The 23398-nt window shown below is 39.6% G+C and overlaps 1 protein-coding gene across 2 annotated transcripts in view; it reads left to right on the top strand.

Moving 5' to 3' along the window:
• esyt2b (extended synaptotagmin-like protein 2b) overlaps positions 1–23398 on the top strand; it is a 212527-nt gene that overhangs the window by 175409 nt on the left and 13720 nt on the right. Inside the window, exons 14-19 of one of the 2 annotated variants that reach the window (XM_059971887.1) lie at positions 5415–5477; positions 9118–9192; positions 10245–10331; positions 11101–11250; positions 18728–19119; positions 22220–22318. In XM_059971887.1, coding sequence (XP_059827870.1) covers positions 5415–5477; positions 9118–9192; positions 10245–10331; positions 11101–11250; positions 18728–19119; positions 22220–22318 — 866 coding nt within the window. The remainder of the gene's footprint in view (positions 1–5414; positions 5478–9117; positions 9193–10244; positions 10332–11100; positions 11251–18727; positions 19120–22219; positions 22319–23398) is intronic. The other variant, XM_059971888.1, reaches the window with a different exon arrangement.

Raw genomic sequence — 23398 nt, 5'->3', positions numbered from 1 at the left:
AAAATGTTTTTGTTTGCTGACACTACAAGGATTCTCTTCCCCATTTTGAATCATGGAGTCAAAATCTACTCAATCCTCTCCCTGATCCATATTCATTCTGCGTTATATCTTGGAACAAATCAAGATTGAACTATTTTTCTAAATGCAGCAGTCTAGAATTTTACCTCTGAACTTTAAAAAATGTTTTTGTTTTGGACATTATATAAGCATTTCGGTGATTTTACAGAATTAACTTGGACCTGGAACTACAAACCCCATTTCCAGAAAAGTTGGGATATTTTCCAAAATGCAATAAAAACAAAAATCTGTGATATGTTAATTCACGTGAACCTTTATTTAACTGACAAAAGTACAAAGAAAAGATTTTTAATAGTTTTACGGACCAACTTAATTGTATTTTGTAAATACACACAAATTTAGAATTTTGTAAATATGCACAAATGCAACACTCTCAACAAAAGTTGGGACAGAGTTGAAATAAGATGAAAAGTGCACAGAATATTCAAGTAACACCGTTTTGGAAGACTCCACATTAAGCAGGCTAATTGGTAACAGGTGAGGTATCATGACTGGGTATAAAAGTAGCGTCCATCAAAGGCTCAGTCTTTGCCAGCAAGGATGGGTCGTGGCTCACCTCTTTGTGCCAAAATTCGTGAGAGAATTGTTAGTCAGTTCAAAAGGAACATTTCTCAATGCAAGATTGCAGAGAATTTAGGTCTTTCAACATCTACAATACATAATATTGTGAAAAGATTCAGAGACATCTCAGTGCGTAAAGGGAAAGGTCGGAAACCACTGTTGAATGTGCCTGATCTTCGAGCCATCAGGCGGCACTGCCTAAGAAACTGTCATGCTACTGTGATTAATTATAGCCACCTGGGCACGGGAGTACTTTGCAAAACCATTGTCACTTAACACAATCCGTCGCTGCATCCAGAAATGCAACTTGAAACAGTATTACGCAAGGAGGAAGCCATACATCAACTCTATGCAGAAACGCCAGCGAGTTCTCTGGGCCCAATCTCATCACAAATGGACCGAAAGACTGTGGAACCGTGTGCTGTGGTCAGATGAGTCCACATTTCAGCTAGTTTTCAGAGAAAACGGACGTCGAGTTCTCCGTGCCAAAGATGAAAACGACCATCTTGATTGTTATCAGTGAAAGGTGCAAAAGCCAGCATCTGTGATGGTATGGGGGTGCATCAGTGCCCACAGCATGGGGGAGTTGCATGTATATGAAGAGACCATTGATTCTGAGGCGTATATTAGGATTTTAGAGAGAGCCATATGTTGCCATCAAGGCGACGTCTCTTCCTGGGACGTCCATGCTTATTTCAGCAGGACAATGCCAGACAACATTCTGCACGGGCTACAACAGCATGGCTTTGTAGACACAGGGTGCGTGTGCTTGACTGGCCTGCTGCCAGTCCAGATCTATCTCCTATTGAAAACGTATGGTGCATCATGAAGAGGAGAATCAGACAACGGAGACCACGGACTGTTGAGCAGCTGAAGTCTTATATCAAGCAAGAATGGACAAAATTTCCAATTGCTAATCTACTACAATTAGTATCCTCAGTTCCAAAACGATTAAAAAGTGTTGTTAAGAGGAAAGGTGATGTAACGCAATGGTAAACATGCCTCTGTCTCAACTTTTGTTGAGTGTGTTGCAACCATCAAATTCTAAATTTGTGTATATTTACAAAATACAATTAAGTTGGTCAGTAAAACTATTGAAAATCTTTTCTTTGTAGTTTTGTCAGTTAAATAAAGGTTCACGTGAATTAACATATCATAGATTTTTGTTTTTATTGCACTTTGGAAAATATCCCAACTTTTCTGGAAATGGGGTTAGTACTTCACAAAAGCTTCTCAAACTCTGCAGGTTCTTTGAAGTTTCCATAATAGTTTTTTTGGTTTATTTCAAACTTCTGATGTATCTAATGCTAATGTTGCTTCCTATTTGAGGATATCAAATCTATTCTTTGGTGAGTATTCAAGTATATTACAACATGTAAAACTATATTTTATGATTGTCTGTAGGACATATTTGTTTTGAGATAATAGAGTTAATATTAAGGTATCCTTAAACTGATCTTAATTTATTTTTCTTCTATAATTCTTCCTAATTGTAGGTGTAGTCAGGTGTACTTTATTGATATAATAGTGTCACAGAAATTAAAATCCATCCTTTTTTCCAAAACAGATCAGTTTAGCTTTGCAATATATTTCTGGACAGATTTCATTATTTTGTTGAGATTACATTTTGGCATAGAATAAATTTGGTGTTAATGTTAATCTTCTGTCTTCTGAGCTAGAGTGCAACCCAGCATCTTCATCATGACAACTATTGATTGAATGGCGGAGCAGACTTGATGGCCAGATGGCCTAATTCTATTCCTATGTCTTGTGGTCTTGTAGGACCTCAATTAGCCAGTAACTGCTCCTGTTATCTGAGAACCTCACTTTGTGCTTATTTCAGATCTGTGCTTTTCAAAGTGATCTTCCTACACCCTCATTTGCATCTATAAAGTTGTTTATTTCTCTGCTTTCCTAATGTAATGAAAGCTTGTCTTTCAAAAATGTTAACTTTCCTAATCTCTGTGATTTCCAGGATATTTCTTTTCATCTCTTTTAAGATTTCCAATAATTAGATTTTTATTTAGATTGTCATGTGAAAGCATCGACCATAGTGTAAATGCCAATTTCTATTAGGACTTGCTAATTTTCCTTAGCATCTCTAGTTCATTTCTCTAGTTGAATAAATGATCTTTCATCTCCCTATCTTAATTCATTTTTTTAAAAACCTGTGATTATATACTGGGAGTTGGGTCTTCCTGGACCTTTGCCAGATTGGATACTGAGACAGTCTTGGTTGTATGGATGGTTTAACTCTGAGGAGGGGTAGCCTATTGTAAGCTGTTACATTGACTACTGTAACCACACGATCTCAAAGGCATCACTACAGAGTGTGGATATCTTATTTGTTGTCAGTTAAGTAATATTACGTAGAGGCAAGAGAGACTTAAGTCTTGTATCTCAATATGGGGAATCTTGGTGTTTCGAGTAAAGAATACTGTGGGAATGAGGAATGGTGCCACAGTAGTGTAGCGGCCAGCACAATGCTATTACAGCTCGGGGTGTTAAGAGATAGAAGTTTAATTCCAGCGTTGTTTGTAAGAACATTGAATGTCTTTCCTGTAAGCTTGTTGATTTCCTTGGTTCCTCTGGTTTACTCCCATATTCCGAAGGTGAAACGGTTAGTAGATGAATTGATCATTGTAAATTGTCCTGTGATTAGGCCCGGGTTAAATAGGTGTTTTGCTGGGTGGTGCAGCTCACTGGGCCGCAAGGGCCTGATCTGCAGTGTATCTTTAAATTAAAATAAACAACTTGTGGATTATTTGTCATTCTTAAAAATTCATAATCAAATTGGAAGACTTAGAATCAGATTTACTTCTGAGACGGAACTAATTGTTGAAGACAGGATTTTCTGTTGATTCCTATAAGAACTCTTACCCTTATACTTTGTAGAAATGATCAGTTGATGTTTTTACATGGAGAACCTCTATGGGTGAAGTTTTTGGATGTGAAATTATTCACTATTTCCAAGTTTGAATTATTGAATTTGATACTGATTTCTATGGTGATTGAGAAACTGCTTCTTTCCTTGTGCATGCGCACACAGTTTGAGAAAGCGTGCACTCTTTAATTATCATTATTTAAAAGTATTAAATGCATTGGCTACTATTTCGCTCTATCTTGGTTTTCCCCCCAATAAACTGGCTGTTCCTACATTCCATTCTGCCTTTCCCTACAGCACGTACCTGTCCAACCCCATCACTCTTTGCTTTCTCTTTCACTTCCATTTTCCTTAAGAATGTCTTCGAAGGAAACTTTGGGTCTGGATACTTGCGAGAGAGGAGAGCTGCAGGACTAGTATTTTGTGAAAATACTTGCTCAATCTTTAGAGACTTTTTTGTGAGTGCTCTATTCAGTTTGCCTTTTTTTGTGCGTAGTGCTGAAGTGTGGATTGACATTTATAGGATTTTTTTCAAAAATTTTATTGGATTTGCAGAGCATGTTTTTTGTTTTGTTGCATGTTCTGACATAGAAAACAGATGTGCAATTCCAAAATCATTGTTTTTAAATACAGATGATTATATTATACTTCTTGTTCTAGCAAAACACACAGATGACTTAGCTTAAAATGGGAGGGAAGAAAATCTTAGCATGCTTTTGAGAAGAGGTAGTAGAAGAGGTAATTTATTGCATAAAACATGATTTTATCCTAAAATTTCCTGACTTAAAAGCAAAATATAAACTTAGAAATAGTTTGTGAGTGATGGGGAGAAATATCATCTCAAAATCTTTTCATGAGATTTTATTCTAGTTATAAGCAGGTTATGCATTTGTTTAGTTTTGGATATTGATTATCTTTGAATTTTTTTAATCCTGCCATTTGCTTACCAAGGGTAATGAATTTTGCTGGGATCTAGTCACATAGATCCTACCTAACTGTTTCTGGGGCACTGCCAAATTGAACGATTCCTTGTGCGAAAGCTAACAAAACTAATATCTATAGATTGAAGGAAAGGTGCCATGTGATGCCCAAGCCAATGTGGTACTGCTCACAGGGTACCTGTGTTTCAGCAGAAAGTTACTAGTTAGTAAAGAATGAGGAAAGGCAATTGGCTTAACATTATTAATAAATTCTCAACAACCTTGAACTTTGTCCATTGTATTTCCCAATTGCTTACCATAACCTGCTGAATGATTGTAGTATCCTCTATTTTGTACTTTACTGTGGCTGTTGATTTTTGACTCTTCTCCATGGAAGACCTAAGAGTCAGAATTCTTGCCCCTTTACCTCCTCATTTAGGTTATTCACCCACAAAGGGATTGATGAGATATTATTTCCAGCAGGAAAATTATTATTTATTTTTAAGGTTGTACTTTCTTAAAAGTAAGTCCTTCATTACTATTAACCCCACCGTATCCTAACTTTAAATTTGATTTGTTATAAGCTTCAGTATTTTGCCAATTGATGCAATTAATTTATAGCAACTTGCATCTTTTTTTTCAGATTTGATCCTCTAAGGCTAAATTCTTTTCGCCAGACTGTCCAGTTTTAAAACTGTCCTTACTTTTGCACTGGCGAATTTAATAAATATTATGAATCAAATCAAAGTGAACCAACCATTTTACTCCATTGGCACTTGACTTAGCAGCTGTATTCTTTCATTTCAATGTTTCTGCTAGAGGTCTTTCAGTGCTCAAATTCTTCCCCCTCATTTCAGTTCCAAGATTTCTGTGTGGGATGTTGTATTCATCTCTCTCTATAACAGAATGCTAATTATGCATTGCATGTGCAACTTGTTAACCCTCTATGTTCATTCTTTCTTGGTACAAAGCGAAATCCATTTGAATTTAACCCTGAACGCATGAAGAAGGCCAGTATTTCCAAATCTGTGAAGGTAATCTGATGATCAAAGACCGAAGACCATAGACAGTCATATAATGATAGGAAAAAGTGGCTTGGGTTTACATTAATTGCGATATGAAGAAAATATTATGAGAAGATTACTGTTAAATGTCAGCTGATGGCATAGCATGTAACATAGCAGTAAATATTCAATTATTTTTAGTGATTGAAGTCTATGGATCAATTCTATGAAAGCTCATTTGGGCAGGAAATGGCAAATGAAATTTTATCCAAAGAACTTTAAGGTACTGCAAAAAGTACTCTGGAAAGTTGATCAGACAATTAAAAAAATGGATTGGTTTCATTCATTTGGTAAAGTTTTAAATATAAGTATAAGATCATGTTAGAACTAGGTACAAAAGCTAGACCACAACAAACATTCTGTGTCTAGATCTGGTAGACGTTATAGGAAAGAAGTAATTTCAATGGAGAGGTTGCAGAGGAGTTTTGATGATGTTGCGTGAACTGGAAATTGTTTTCATTAGATCAGAGGAGGTTGAACAGAAATCATCAGTTTGCCTTAACCAGGATAGGGAGAGGATCAAGTACCAGGGAAGCAGATATAAAAGTTTTTACTTAAAATTTATAAACGTATTTCTAGGACTAGAAGATTTTAATTATGGGTGTTTACCAAGCTTATTTTCTTTGGAACAGAGAATTGAATTGACTTTATTACTTAAATCCTTCATATACCTGAATAAAAGTCTTTATATAATGTCTCTGTCTAAATGTGCAATTTACAGTAGTTTATAATAAATAGTATGTACAACAGGATAGTCAATATAACATAGAAATGCAGTGGTGTCAGCATGAGTTAAGCAGTCTGATGGCCTAATGGAAAAAACTGTCCCAGAGCCTGTTGTATCCCGGATGGTAGCAGCTGGAACAGTTTGTGGTTGGGGTGACTCAGGTCCCTAATAATCCTTCAGACCCTTTTTACACACCTGTCTTTGTAAATGTCCTGAATCATGGGAAGTTAACAACTACAAATGTGCTGGGCTGTCCGGACCACTCTCTGCAGAGTCCTGCGATGGAGGGAAGTACAGTATCCATACCAGGCAGTGTTGCAGCCAGTCAGGATGCTCTCAATGGTGCCCTTGTAGAAAGTTCTTAGGATTTGGGGCCCATACCAAACTTCCCCAAACGTCTGAGGTGAAAGAGATGCTGTTGTGCTCTTTTCACTACATAGCTGGTATGTACAGACCATGTGAGATCCTCGGTGATGTGGATGCCAAGGAACTTGAAGCTGTTCACCCTCTCAACCCCAGATCCATTGATGTCAATAGGGGCTAGCCTGTCCCCATTCCTCCTGTAGTCCAAGCCAGCTCCTTTGTTTTTGCGACATTGAGGGAGAGATTGTTTTCTTGACACCGCTGTGTCAGGGTAATGACTTCTCTGTAGGCTGCCTCATTATTATTTGAGATTAGGCCAGTCAGTGTAGTGTCATTAGCAAATTTAATCAGCAGGTTGGAGCTGTGCGTGGTGACACAGTCATGGGTAGACAGGGAGTAAAGGAGGGGGCTAAGGAAGATTCTAAGGAGTATAAATTTATTTTGGACTCATTTCCTTTTGCTGAGAGGCCAACAAGCTATCAACAATTTATAAATTCTACATGTTTATAAAATAGTAAAAACTAAAGGGGGATTTTTTCATCCAGACTATACTAGAGATGTAGAACTCACTGCCCAAAATTGTGCAGAGGAAGACGTTCTCTAGTTACATTTAATAAATGCTTAGATGTGTGCTTGAACTGAAGGGTATGGGCCAAGATTAGGTTGTTTAATTTGATCTTGACGAGCACAGGCTTATCAGATGATCACCTGTGTCATAAAGTTTTTCTCATCCTAATTAATTAATTAATTGGATGGAACTAAATGATGGATGAGTTTGAGGTGGACAAATTTGAGGGGAAACTAAGTTGGAAGGAATTTGCATGGCGATGTTAAACCATGCATTTTTGCATATTCGCAGGGTTTGAGAGTTTCATGATCCAATCTCTTGCCATCAGCCGATGTACCAAATTGCCTATTTGTTTACAGTGATTGCTATTCTACCACACATCTCAAGACCCTTGCACTGGAAATTATGCTATAATTGGACTGTAAATTTAGCTAAATATTTTCATTGGGCACATGTTAATGTGACATTTTGTGGTCTTCGGTTAAACCATTGTTAGTATACTAATTAACTCTGACTAAATTACGGTGCATTATGATCTTTAGGACCGAGGTGGTGGTTATATACTTCTATCTGAATTTTCATATAAAGTACAATTATATTTCCAAAATGAAAATAGACTCTCCTTTTGTGCCATGTTCATAATTCAAGGCATGAATATGCGGTTGATTGATAAAGACTTATTCAGCCACAATATACAATTGGTCATTTACTTACTCTGCATCCAATTTCATAAATTCACCCAAATAAGAAAGCAGCATTGTATGTAGTTGTAGTGATTTCAGGAGAATAGAGAAAATTGGCTGGAAAAAAAGTGGTAGGAGAGATATAAAGTAATTTAGTAAACATTTTTTCTTAATTCAGATCTATTACCAATAAAGTTAATGTGTATATTCACTTACCTTGTAAACAAAGAGTTCATCGTGAATATATCAATGAAAGCCTGGCGTTTTGACTGCCTTTTCCAGTGGATGATAATGACATTTGTTTTTGTTAGCAATGGAATGCAGGACTTATAGAAAGCGTAATAAATAAATAATTATCCCAAACTGTACAAGAAAACATTAAATGGTACTTTAGTGAAAATGTTTGACATTATTTTTGAGTTTATTGCTTTGTTAAGAAAAATGATTATTTATTACTGTAGTTTTTTCCAGCTGGTTATTTTTCTGCCAAGTTCTTCTATTCTCTTGAAAATACTGGGCTCACTAGCTAAGTTTGAATGTTTGAGTAGATGGTTTGAGCTTTCCATTTTAACATCATTTTGCTAACAAACTGCCATCAGCTTTAAACAAAATCTGTTTTCTATTGAGATTTGCCATACGTAACTTCTGATTAACTACAGATTTTATAGCGGATATAATAAGTGTAGTTTTATTTAATTTGAATCTCAAATAGAAAACCTGCTCCATTTCTAACTAACAGTTGAAATTTATGAAAACTGAAACTACACCAGACCTGTAAGGTAAGTGCCATTTGTCCACATTGCAGATCTGTCACTCAAGTTTAAATTTATTTGCTAACTGATGCCTTTCATTGCAGCAGCAACAGCTGTGTAGAAGAATGAAGGACCCATTCATCTCATCAAGTGGGGTTCCTAAATCGGCCTGCTGCTGTGAGGCCAACTTTCTTTAAAAGGATGGCCACAAATGGCTCTATTTTTTAAGGAAAGGTTTCGGGCTTGTTCCATAGATGTGGATGTGCCTTTGGAGAGAACTCTTTTCTTTCCCTACTGGATAAAATAAAAGGGAAAAGTATAACATTAGAAATATATTGTTTGTGTAATGGCTTCTTGAATTCTACCCAGTTGCTGCCTCTTATGGTCCAAATGGAAGGAGAGGAAATGTCTAACTCATTTTCAGCACTAAACAAAATATCCTGACTGTGTCTACCATAAATAGATTTTTGAAATAACTTCTTTGTTGACCTCCAGTGCTTTTAATTTTCCATTATAGTTTGGGAAGAAAATGAACAGTGAGCCAAACCCATTTGTCCAGCTGTCAGTGGGACATAACACATATGAAAGTAAGGTGAGCAGCTATTCTTCTATCATGAGCCAAACTTTAGTGACTGGGTTTGTATTTAAATTTGTTAGGGATCATGATTTAATCAGTTTTGTCCCTCTTCTCTTTGTTTTTCCATTGGCCATCTCCCATTCTACATATTCTTACAATACATGCACCCTATTACAGCAACAAGTTTCTAATAGAACAGAATTCCTGTTATCAACCTGCCAGTTTTCCCTTTGACTTCTATTTCATCTGTTAATACTGGCTTCTGACACACCTTCTGTTGTTTCATATTTTATTGTTCAGTACTGTTTCAGATATACACAGCAATGAGAACTGCCTCTCCTTTGTCTCAGAACCTTCAGATCACAATACCATTATTGTATTTCACCCACTCAATAGCTTTGTTTCATTCTGAAGTTACGTTACCTTTGGTACATTTCTGTTTAAATCAATGCACATTTTGCCTTGTCATCTTCCTGAGGGTTGTTTTGAGAATTGCTTCTGTGGAGGGGAATAAAAAGTTGACGTTTCAGGCCAAGATCCTTCAGGACTGGAATGAAAGGGGAAGAAAAAGAGCAAGGATTCTGGCTTCTTTCCTTTCCCTTTTCCTTTCCAGTCCTGACAAAGGGCCTCAGCCCCAAATGAATGCTCTGCTACTTGACCTGCTGAGTTCCTCCAACATGCGTTACTCTGGATTTCCAGCATCTGCAGAATCTGTTGTGTTTATGATGGTGGATAGGGCTATTTATGTTCGAGGAAGGAACAAGAAGGATGGGATGTTAAAAGTCTGGGCATTGATAAAGTGAATGTACTGGAGAGGGCCAGGAAACTCATCAAACAAGGGTGTCAGAAGTGATTAGGACAGTGGTCAAACTGCCTTTTACCAAGTTTTCCTGACAAGTGTTGGAGCTGATCAATATTAAGCAGCATTCAGCATGTTCAGAAATTGGTCAGCATTCCCACAGATGATACCTGCTGTGTATATCTAGCATATCTGATTTTATTTCTGTCATTCCTATATTCTTTGTTGCTATATTATTCATCACATGGTCTTGCCTCACTATTTACAGATCCGATATCGGACCACGGAACCTGTCTGGGAGGAAGCATTTACTTTCCGTATTCACAACCCACAGATTGTAGATCTGGACATTGAGGTACTGTGCTTAAGAACAAGTTATTTTTACTTATAGAGTGTGACCTTTCTTCTTACAATCTGTTTAAGCATAGAGGACAAGGCTTTAAGCTGTGACAGGGGAAGTTTAAAGGATATGTACATAATAAATTTTTATTACATGGCGAACGGCTGAATGGGGCTAATAGGTGCTGTGGTGGATGAAGATACAATAATGATATTGAAAAGGCTTTTAGATAAGATAGACAAGTATGTGGAAAATGGAGGGATATGGATCTGTGCAGGCAAAAGAAATTTAGTTTAATTTGGCACAAGCAACATGGGCCAAAGGGCCTGTCCCTATGCTGCAGTTCAAATTCAAATTTATTATCATTTGATTGTACATATATACAACCAAACAAAACAATGTTTTCCAGGCAATATCACACACGGTGCATAAAACAAAATGTTTCCTCAAACAAGTTTATAAAATATTTGCAGTGTTGTTTGATCATTGAAAAGATGAGCAGGACAAAAAATACGACCATTGATTGGAACCTATGAGGCCGCTGGGACTGTGTGCACTGCCATCTTGTGACTGTGAGTACAGTTTCCTGACGAAGGGTCTTGGCCCGAAACGTTGACTGTACTTCTCCCTATAGATGCTGCCTGGCCTGCTGCGTTCCACCAGCATTTTGTGTGTGTTGCTTGAATTTTCAGCATCTGCAGATTTACTCATATTTACAGTTCTTTGTTGTCTGTTTTGCTCAATGATTTTAAATCATGCTGTTTTTCTGCTTCGCCCTGTCCAGGTTAAAGATGACCATCACCAGTGCTCACTCGGTTCATTTAATCTGCCTCTGGAGAAGCTGTTGGAAGCTGAAGATCTAACTATGAACCAGCGGTTCCAATTGAACAATTCTGGTCCCAGCAGCACTCTCAAGATGAAGATAATGCTTCGAGTATGTGTAATCTGTCTCCTTGGCTCATTTGGTAAAAGGCTAAGTTCTGTTTTCTATAGCCAAAACTATTCATTCATTTAGAGACTGATTCTTGATAGAATAGAAATTCTCTTCAAACCTTCTCTCCATTTAGATAATAGTCTGCACTATTGTTCCTTTTACCAAAATTAATTATCATATATTTCCCAACACTGCATTCCATCTGCCACTTTTTTGTCTATTCTTCCAATTTGTCTTAAGTCCAAACAGTCGAATTGTTCTCTTAACACTACCTACCCCTCCACCTATCTTCGTATCATCTGCAAACTTAGCCACAGAGCCATCAATTCCATTATCCAAATCATTGACAAACTATATGAAAAGTAGTGGTCCCAATACTGACCCCTGAGGAACACCACTAATTGCTGGCAGCCAACCAGTAAAGGCCCCTTTTATCCCCATTTGCTCCTGTCTGTCAGCCATCCCTCTATCCATGCTAGTATCTTTACTGTAATACCATAGGATTTTATTTTCTTATGCAGACTCATGTGCGGCATCTTATTAAATGCCTTCTGAAAATCCAAGTAAGTAACATCTACTGCCTCTCCTTGGCTAACTCTGCTTGTTATTTCCTTGAAGAACTCTAATAGATTTGTCAGGCAAGATATCCCTTTACAGAAATTATGCTGACTTGGACTTACTTTATCATTAGTCTCCATGTATCCTGAAGCCTCATCCTTAATAATAGACTCCAACACTTTTCCCAACCACTGAGGGTTAGGCTAACTGGCCTATAATTTTCTTTCTTTTGCTTTCCTCCCTTAAAGAGTGGAGTAACATTTGCAATCTTCCAGTTCTCTGGGACCACCTTCTTCAGCTGTCCATTGATTTCGATGTTGACTGAGGCCTGGGCAAGGTTGTATGGAAGACCGGCAGTTGCCCATGCTGCAAGTCTCCCCTCTCCACACCACCAATGTTGTCCAAGGGAAGGGCACTAGGCCAATACAGCTTGGCACCGGTGTCATCACAGAGCAATGTGTGGTTAAGTGCCTTGCTCAAGGACACAACACACTGACACAGCTGAGGCTTGAACTAACAACCTTCAGATCACTAGACCAACACCCTAGCCACTTGGGACCATGGCAGAATCAAGTGATTCTTGAAAGATCATGACCAATGCCTCTTTTATCTCTTCAGCAACCTGAATCAGGACTCTGGGTTGTAGTCCATCTGGTCCAGGTTTGAGTTTGCCCAGCACTTTTTCCTTTGTAATAGTAATGGCACTCACTCCTACTCCCTGACACTCACAGACCTCTGCCACACTGGTGTCTTCTGCAGTGTAGACTGATGCAAAGTACCCATTAAGTTCATCTGCCATTTCTTTGTTCACTATTACTACGTCACCAGCATCATTTTCCAGTAGTCCAATATCAACTCTCACCTCCCTTTTATTCTTTATATAACTGAAAAAAGCTTTTGTATCCTGCTTTATATTATTGGCTAGTTTGCTCTCATATTTTATCTTTTACGTTTTTTTTTAGCTTTTTTTGTTGTTGTTGGATTTTAAAAGCTTCCCAATCATCCAACTTGCCACTCACTTTTGCTACCTTATATGCCCTTTTCTTGGCTTTTATGCCATCCTTAACTTCCCTTGCTATCCACAGTTGCCCATCTCTGCCATTTGAGAATAACTTCTGTGGGACAAATCTATCCTGCACCCTGTGAACTATACCGAGGAAATAAAGCCATCTCTGCTCTGCTGTCATCCCTGCCAGTATCCCCCTCCAATCCTCCTGGGCAAGCTCCTCTCTCATGCCTCTGAAATTCCCTTTATTCCATTGCGATACTGACACATGTGACTTATACTTCTCCCTCTCAAAGTGCAGTATGAATTCAATCATATTCTGATCACTGTCTCCTAAGGGTTCCTTTTCATTAAGCTCCCTAATAAGATGTGGGTTTTTACACAACACTTGAGTAGGCTCAAGTACACTTGTGCTCTAAAAAGCCATCTCATAGACATTCAACAAATTCCTTCTCTTGCATCTGACACCAACCTAAATTTCCCAAGTCCTCCATTACAATTGTGTCATTACCTTATTACATGCCTTTTCCAGCTCCCTTTCCAACCCCAACCATACATCATGGCTACTATTTGGAGGCCTATATATGATTCCCATAATGTTTTTTTCACCCTTGCTGTTTCTTAACTCCACCCACAAAGATTTGTCATTCTCTGACCCCATGTCACCTCTCTAAAGATATAATTCCATCTCTTACCAACAGACCCACACCACTGCCCATGCCTTCCTGCCTATCCTTTCAGTACAAACTATATCCTTTCATGTTGAGCTCCCTACTATGGCCTCCTTTCAGCCACGACTCAGTTATACCCACAATGTCATACCAACCAATCTGTAATAGCGCCATGAGTTAGTACACCTTATTCCATATGCTACATGCGCTTAATTACAGAACCTTCAGTTCTGCATTCTTTGCCCTTTGGAATTTTGCCTCTGTGTTGCAATTTAACTCTTTGCTCTGTCTGCATCATTTGTACTCAATCATTGGCTCATTGTTCCTTACATTCATTTTACATTCATCATCTACCTGTAAACCTGCTGGCTCATCCTCAGCTTTATCATACTGGTTCCCATACCTCTGCCATATTAGTTTAAACTACTGCCAACCTGCACGCAAGAGTATTGGTCCCCTTTGGATTCAAGTGCAACCTGTCCCTTTTGTACAGGTCCTACCTGCCCCAGAAGAGGTCCCAATTTTCTAGAAACCTGAATCACTTGAATTCTTCAGCCACACGTTTACCTGTCACATGGCACAGACAGCGGTGCTGAGATTACTTCCTTTTGAGGTCATGGTTTTCAGCTTCCTTCCTAATTTTTCCAGGACATCCTTCCTTTTTCTATCTATGTTGTTTGTACCATGACTTCTAGCTGCTCACCCTCCCTTTTCAGGATATTGTGGATATGTTTAGAAACATTGTGGACCCTGGCACCTGTGAGGTGAATGACCATCCATATTTCCTTTTTGCATCCACAGAATCTGGTCCCGACTGTAGAGTCCCCTGCTGCCATCCTCTTCAGTTCCCTACTCTTCTAAGCCACAAGGCCAAACTCAGTACCAGAATAGAGTTACTCAGCATTTAGATTAGTTGACAGTGAAATTTGTCAGGTAAATAATGATAATATAGAAAATAATTTTTTTAAATTTACTATATGGAAAATTCATACAAATTTATGGATGAGAGGGGCTTGGAGGGATATGGTCCAGGTGCTGGTCAGTGGGACTAGGCAGAAAAATGGTTTGGCACAGCCAAGAAGGGCCAAAAGGCCTGTTTTTGTGCTGTAATGTTTTATGGTTCTAATAAAATTAAATAGTTAAATTTAAAATAGAGCAAAAACAGAAATAATTTTTTTTTTTAAAAGCAAGGTAGTGTTCATGGGTTCAATGTCCACTTAGAAATCGGATGGCAGAGGGGAAGCAACTGTTCCCAAATTGCTGAAAGTGTGCCTCAGGCTTCTGTACCTCCTCCCTGATGGTAATGAGAAGAGTGCACATCCTGGGTGATAGGTGCCCTTAATAATGAATGCCACCTTTCTGAAGCATCTCTCCTTGAAGATGTCTTGGATACTATGGAGGCTAGTACCCAAGATGGAGCTGACTAATTTTGCAACTTTCTGTAGCTTTTTTTGATCCTGTGCAGTTACCTCCCCACCCCCCACCCCCATATCAGACAGTGATGCAACCTGTCAGAATGCTCTCCACAGTATAACAATGGAAGTTTTGTAGTGTTTTAGGTAACAAACCAAATCTCCTCAAACTACTAATGGAATATAGCTTCTGCCCTTCTTTGTATTTGTATTGGTATGTTGGGACCAGGTTATAGGCTCAGTGATCTTGACACCCAGGAGCTTGAATTTGCTCACTGTCTCTACTTCTGATTCCTCCATGAAGACTGGTTTGTGTTCCCTTAACCTACCCTTGCTGAAATTCACAATCAGCTGTTTGGTCTTGTTGACATTGAGGGCAAGGTCGTTGCTGCAACGTCACTCAGCTAGCTGGTATATCTCGCTCCTGTACACCCTCTCCACTATCTGAGATTCTGCCAGCAATGGTTGTATTATCAACAAATTTATAGATAGCATTTGAGTTGTGCCTAGCCACACAGTTGTGGGTATAGAGAGTAGAGCAGTGGGCGAAGCATAGATCCCTGAGGTGTTACACTGCTGATCGTTAGCAAGGAGGAGATATTACTACCAATCCACACAGAATGTGGTCTTTGTGTTAGGAAGATACAGAGTCCAATTGCAAAGGGGAGGTACAAAGGTCCAGGTTCTGTAGCTTCTCAGTCAGGACTGTAGGAATGATGGTGTTAATTCGACATAGGTTTGTATAATCTAGGTGACCTAAGTCCATGTGGAGAGCCATTGAGATTGCACCTGTCGTAGACCTATTGTGGTGATAGTCAAATTCCAGTGGATCCAGGTCCTTGCTGAGGCAAGAGGTGGTTCTAGCCATGACCAATCTCTCCAAAGCATTTCATCACCGTAGATGTGAGTGCTACTGGATGATAGTCACTAAGGCAGCTCACACTACTCTTATTAAGCACTGATATAATTGTTGCCCTTTTGAAGCAGGTGGGAACTTGTGACTGTAGCAATGAGAGGTTGAAAATGTCCTTGAATATACTCGCCAGTTGGTTGGCACAGGTTTTCAAAGTCTTAGCAGGTATTTCATTGGGACGTGCTGCCTTGTGAGGATTCATCCTCCTGAAAGACAGCCTGACAACAGCCTCAGAGACAGAGATCACAGGGTCACCCGGTGCAGCAGGAATCTTCACAGCTGTAGTTATAGTATCCCTTTCAAAGTGGGCATAAAAGGCGTTGAGCTCATCTGGTGGTGAAACATTGCTGCCGTTCATAAAATTGGGTTTCGCTTTGTAGGAAATAATGTCCTGCAAACCCTGCCAGGGTTGATGTACATCCGATGTCACCTCCAACCTTGCTTAGAATTGTTTCTTCGCTGCTGAAATAACTCTCTGCAAGTCAAACCTGATTTTCTTGTACAGACCTGGGTTGCAAGACTTAAATGCCAAAGAACTATCCCTCAGCAGATGATGAGTTCATCTATGGCTTTTGGTTTGGGTGATGTGTCCCAGTGCACAACAGGTTAATAAAACCAAATGGTGTTGGACCTGGTTAATGAAAGGCGAGAGCCAAATCGAAGTGCCAGGATGAAGTTACACTGAATCTCCTGTAATGAGATCAAGAAATACAAGAGGGATAATTTTCCCACTGCCCACATAATTGCATCCTAATCTTACCCCTTACACTAAACCTAACCCTGGCCACCACTCTCCAAGCAACCCTTGCCTACACAGCCCAACCAACTCTTGCCTACACACCCCTACACTTGGGCATTCATTTTCTACAATACAACATCATCCCTCACAACAAACCTAAGTAATACCCCATCACTTTAGCATATTCATAACTACAAAATCTTAAAAATTGTGTAAAGAGCAGGAAGTTCCCAATAAAGACAAGTGTTGAACCTGTTTGGTGTAGGCCAGGTCAAAGTGGCAGAGTTGCGTTACCCTGAATCTGATGTAACAAGTTCAAGAAGTACAAGGGGGACAATTTTTCCACTGCTCCCTTAATTTTGCCTATAATTTAAAAAAATACTATGACTCGTGCTAATTTGTGTACCATTTAGCTCAATTCTCTTGTTATTAGTTGGGACTACAAAGCTTGTTCTGAATTTACATGCCGTTTTGTATAAAAAATGCTTAATTCACCACCATATCGCATTTTTAAGCAACACAGATTGCAGAATATCCTTGCTGCCTTCTATAAATAACTGGAAAAAGAGTTCTGCTATATATTTTGAAAGAAAAGTACATAGAACATAGAATAGTACAGCACAGTACAGGCCCTTCAGCCTACAAGGTTGTGCCGACCCTTAAACCCTGCCTCCCATATAACCCCCCACCTTAACTTCCTCCATATACCTGTCTAGTAGTCTCTTAAACTTCACTAGTGTATCTGCCTTCACCACTGACTCAGGCAATGCATTCCACGCACCAACCACTCTCTGAGTAAAAAACCTTCCTCTAATATCCCCCTTGAAGTTCCCACCCCTTACCTTAAAGTCATGTCCTCTTGTATTGAGCAGTGGTGCTGGCTGTTCACTCTGTCTATTCCTCTTAATATCTTGTACACCTCTATCATGTCTCCTCTAATCCTCCTCTCCGAAGAGTAAAGCCCTAGCTCCCTTAATCTCTGATCCTAAAGCATACTCTCTAAACCATGCAGCATCCTGGTAAATCTCCTCTGAACCCTTTCCAATACTTCCAGAACTGGACACAGTACTCCAAGTGTGGCCTAACCAGTGTTTTATAGAGCTGCATCATTACATCACAACTCTTAAACTCTATCCCTCAACTTATGAAAGCTAACACCCCATAAGCTTTCTTAACTACCCTATCTTCCTGTGAGGCAACTTTCAGGAATCTGTGGACATGTACCCCCAGATCCCTCTGCTCCTCCACACTACCAAGTATCCTACCATTTACTTTGTACTCTGCCTTGGAGTTTGTCCTTCCAAAGTGTACCACCTCACACTTATCCAGGTTGAACTCCCATCTGCCACTTCTCAGCCCACTTCTGCATCCTATCAATGTCTCTCTGCAACCTTCGACAATCCTCTACACTATCTACAAAACCACCAACCTTTGTGTCGTCTGCAAACTTGCCAAACCACCCTACTACCCCCAAATCCAGGTCATTAATAAAAATCACGAAAAATAGAGGTCCCAGAACCGATCCTTGTGAGACACCACTAGTCACAACCCTCCAATCTGAATGCGCTCCCTCCACCATGACCCTCTGCTTTCTGCAGGCAAGCCTATTCTGAATCCACCTGGCCAAACTTCCCTGGATCCCATGCCTTCTGACTTTCTAAATAAGCCTACCGTGTTCATGATTAAATAGAGATGATAATTTGACACACTGTGGAAAATGAATTCAGACCCAAGGTGTAAAAGAATTTTTTGTCAAACTCAACCTTTGAAAAAACAACATAAGAAGTCACTGGCTTTCCTTTTGCAATCTGCCCAAGGGAGAACTATTGATGGATAACTAGTCTACATCTTCTTGGGCAGAATCTTACAGGGGAAAACCAGTGTTGAAATAAGTTGGTCATTTTCCTTCAGTATCACCCCTCCGAAGAAACTTTTCTACTTTCCCTTTGCAGTCCAATCATTTCTGAAGTGGCCCATTCTACCCATGCTCAAAATGTCTAGCAGTTTCTGTTTTATTTCTTAAGCAAGTTGAATATCACAGATAATCAATTCAATTTCATCCTTGCCAGTTGTAGATCTTAATTTCAGTCCTAAATTCTTCACAACACTTGCATCTAAATTGCCTTTATATTTCTTGATAAGCTGTGACATAACTCTTATGTTTTGCCATTTTCATAGATTCTTGCCATTGAAAAGAAAGACAAAGCTACAGATAATTCCTCAGCTCAATTAAAGAAGCAATCATCACAAAGCAAGGACAGCAGGAGGTCAACGCCAAAAATGCAGCCAGTCACCCCCACAGAATCAAACAAACCAGCCCTTTCTGTTCCTGCTACAGCCAGTGTCAAAAAGGATGAGAAGATGGACAAGGTGGAGATCAGCAGTACTTCTTCCCAGAGTCCCCAGAGGTCCACGAGTCTTCAACAAACTTCACTGACTCATGTTACGTCTAGTCCAACAGACTCTCCTTCACACCTTGCGGTCAAAGAATCAACCCCAAGTATCGCATCTGACATATCACTACCCTTTGCTACACAGGAGTTACACCAGAGGCTACGTCAACTGCAGAAGTATAATCCCTACTCACTTTAACATTCGGGGGGGTTGGGGAAGGTGGAATTGCATAATTCTATCTGGCAAGCCAGCTTTAATTATCAAATCTTTGGGGTTTGTTTGCTGCAATATAAATGCCCCTGAAGAAAGGATGTTTTGGGTTTATGAAACACCGTGTATTTCTGTAGGAACAATGAGAGAGTGAAGCACTCTAAGTTGCTACAGAAGAACCTACTGAGTTTGGGACCACATAATGATGGTTAAAGCCTGGTTAAAGTAGTAGCTTTGAAGAATGTATTGGTGCCAGGCTTGGAATGATTAAAATAGAAATAGTGTACATTGAAATTAGAAAGGCACACAGTCAGAGATTCAGATTTATTTATTGTAATGGTCTAATGAGTGGCCCTGCTTGCGTGAATCTCAATGTTGTAAGACTCCAAGCCAGAATGAGATGCCAAGGAGTGAAGTTCCTCTCTGGAGAACAATATTGAGGACCTAAGGGCAAGATTGCTGCATCAGAGGGAAATGAGGAATTTCTCTGTTTTGCATTTCATGGAGACATGGCACACTCTGAATGTGTTGGATGTGCCAGTAAGAACTGGAGGCTTCTCACTATATAGGGTGGACCGAACTGCTGATTAGGAGAAGGTGAAAGGTGGGGGCACTTGCTCCCCCAACCTGGAACATCTTAATGATTAAGTGCTGACCATTCTACTACCAAGAGAGTTCTCCTCCGTGATCCTGACTGCAGTTTACATACTGCCAAAGGCCAGTGTTAGTTAGGCTTACGAGATATTGAATGCTGCCATCACCAAACAAGAAACTGCCTATCTTGATTCATTCCAAATCATAGTCAAGGACTTCATTTAGGATTGTTGGAAGAAATATATATCCAATTATCAGCATAAAATCTGTAGTACTGGGGTCCCAACACACTACACTATACACTATAAAAAGGAATGCCTACTATTCCATGCCAGGACCACATTTTGGGAAATCTGATCACTTGACTGCCTTTTCTACCTGCATATAGGGAGGGGCCAAAGGTCAAGACTCTAGTAATAAGGATAACAAAGAGGTGGACATAGGAGGCAAAGGGCCAGATTAGTGGCATTCAGGTATGGTGATCCAGTAAGATGCAAGAGGTCCAGGTATGATGTCCAGAAAGCCATGTTACATGCAAAGTGGCAAATCTGGAAAAACTTGGATCACTGAAGGATGTTTGACAAGCTGTGAATGCTATTACCTCTTACAAGTTGAAACCAAGTGACATAGATGACAAGGCCTCGCTCCCTGATGACTGTCAGAACATGAAGGAACCTTCATGAACTCCCACAAACCCCAGTAATCCTGTGATTTCAGTCTCTGAGGCTGACATGAGAGCATCTTAAAGAGGGTGAATCCGTGGAAAGCATCCGGTCCAGATGGAGTAACTAACCGAGAACTAAATATTTCTGCTGGTCCACTGGCCAGAGTGTTCACCGATACCATAAAACTCATTTTGGCATTGAGGTATCCAACTGCTTCGAGCAGGCTTCAATTATACCGGTGCCTAAAAAGGATGTGGTAATCTGCCTCAATGACTATTATCCAGTAGCAGTTACAGCCATTGTGATGAAGTGCTTTGAGAAGTTGGTGATGAAACACATCAACTCTTGTCTGAGAAGCAACTTAGATCCACTCCAATTTGCCAATAGGCACAACAGGACCATAGTAGATGCCATTTCATTGGTTCTTCACTCAACCTTGGAACATCTGTACAGCAAAAATGCATACATCAGGTTGCTCTTTATCGACTACAACTCGGCATTCAATAACATTATCCTTTCAAAACTAATCAATAAGCTTCAAAACCTTGGCCTCAATTCCTCCTTGTGCAATTTGGATCCTCAATTTTATCACTTGCAGGCACCAGACAGTTTGGATTGGCATCAGCATCTCCTTCACAATCTCTTATCAGTACAGTTGCACCACAAACCCATGTGTTTAGCCCCTGCTCTACTCACTTTATGCTGTACTTATGAATGTGAGGCTAAACAGAGCTCTAATCCGATATTTAAGTTTCTGATGACACCACTGTTGTAGACCGGATCAAAGGTGGTGGTGAATCGGCATATAGGAGGAAGATTGAAAATCTGGCTGAGTGGTGCCACAACAACAACCTCTCTCTTAACATCAGCAAGACCAACAAGTTGATTATTGACTTCAGGAAGAGGAATCCAGAGGTCCATATACCAACCCTCATCAGGGGATCAGAGGTGGAGAGGGTCAACAACTTTAACTTCCTCAGTGTTATCATTTCAGAGGATCTGTCTTGGGCCCAGCACATAAGTGCCTCTAATTCCTTAGAAATTTGCAAAGATTCGGCATGACATTTAAAATTAAGACAAACTTTTAGACAAGTGGTGGAGAGTATATTGACTGGTTGCATCATGGCCTGGTATGGAAACACCAATACCCTCAAATGGAAAATCCTTCAAAAAGTAGTGGATACAGTCCAGCAGGTAGTATTTGAAGAAGTGATGAAGATCTGAGAAATTAGGCAAAGCAGAATTCACTCAGCTCTGTGTACAATCCATCCTACATCCTAGCCCTCAGAGTCGATACCTAATGTACAGTGATATGAATTTATGAACAAGGTGCAGGGGTAGGCCACCTAGCTCTTCCAGCCTGCTCTACTATTTAATGAATTCCTCTCTGAACTGTTTATAACTTTAACTCCACATTCTGCCTATTAAAGATAGCCTTTCACCCTTTTGCTCATTAACTACCCCTGTCTTAAAAATATTCAATGATTTAGTTTCCAGTGCACTTTGCAGAAGATTCCAAAGTCTCAATGATTTGATCCCTATATCTGGATTCTGCCTCAGAAGGAACATCCTTCCACATCTATCCTGTCAAGATCCTTAAGAATATTATGTTTTTCTTTCAAACCACTTGTGTTTGACTGCATTGATATTCTTGCTAAATAAATGTTAATGCTATTTAATGTTATAGAACCTGGTACTCTGATCTTCTGCTTTATATATAATTTTTAACTCGTGTTTTGTTTAATCATGTTGTGTTTAATCAGAATTCATTTTTCAAGTGAATATTTGTGTTGGTTTTCTGTTGTAGTGGAACAACTCTTGGCCAGTCACCACTGGGTCAGATTCAACTGACACTTCGGCACAGTTCTCAAAGAAACAAGCTGATTGTGGTTGTGCATGCTTGCCGGTAGGTAACAGAGTTTGCTAGTGATGCGCACACATTATCTATGTGTGGTGTTTGTAAAGTAAGCGCTTTGAAAGTTTGGAATTTAGTGTGTGTGAACCACTCACTTAAGAATTGAGGTTTTTTTTTAAAAAACAGTTTCCTGTTGAATGTCGAGATGATAAAAATCACGAGCAACTGTCTATGTCAGGATCCTGATATATACCTGAGGAAGAGAGTTCATATGCAGCTGATCTCTATCTTGGATGAAAAGAGATAAGCTGTAAATGGACTGTAAGAAGTATTTCAGTATATCTGAAATCATCACTATAAATTTCCCTTACATTGCACTCACAACAGATGTTATTTGAGAAGGTTAGAGATTAAATTGATTTGCATCTAACACCATATTGAGGAGAGGTTGCTAGGGGTTCTACGAGGGATCCTGATTTAAAAAAAAAATTCATTGCACAATGCTAACCAGTGGTGACCAAGTAGCCCCATTAGCAATTTTGTTCATGGTCTGTCAGCCCAGTATGGCAGTGCGCAGTAGGACCGTGTTTATTTGCTTGAGTCCATTCTTGTTTTTTGACATGAGCTGAGGGAGGACAGAGGGCTGATAATTGGTGAGCACTATATTGCATGGAGGGGAGGATGGTAGGCTGATAATTGGAGGGTGTTGTATTGCACAGAGGGGAGGATGGTAGGCTGATAATGTGTGAGTGCTGTATTGCACAGAGGGGAGGACATTCGGCTAATAATTGGTGAGTGCTGTATTGCATGGAGTGGAGGACAGCAGGCTGGTGAGGAGCACCGTATTGCATGAAGGGGAGAATGGTAGGCTGATGAGGGCTGTGAAGTGTGTTTTCCAAGATTGAATGGACTCTCTCAACTTAAGCTGTGATGTCAGCCTTTTGTTAATAAAGTCACAGTAAAAGGATTCAGGAAACAATTATTTAGTAGCAGAAGTTATTACCTAGAAAAGGATAAGTCACACAGTTGGTGAGAATCTAAAGATGCCAGCATGTAAAATTATAGTAGTTAAAATGCTAGGACATGATGCAGTTTGAGAAATTGAAAAGGTTTCACTCTTAAACAGTACAA

This window comes from Hypanus sabinus, chromosome 6 (genome assembly GCF_030144855.1).
Source record: "Hypanus sabinus isolate sHypSab1 chromosome 6, sHypSab1.hap1, whole genome shotgun sequence".
Taxonomy (NCBI): domain Eukaryota; kingdom Metazoa; phylum Chordata; class Chondrichthyes; order Myliobatiformes; family Dasyatidae; genus Hypanus; species Hypanus sabinus.
The sequence above is the reverse complement of the archived record's forward strand: the minus strand, read 5'-3'. Positions and strand labels throughout refer to the sequence as shown.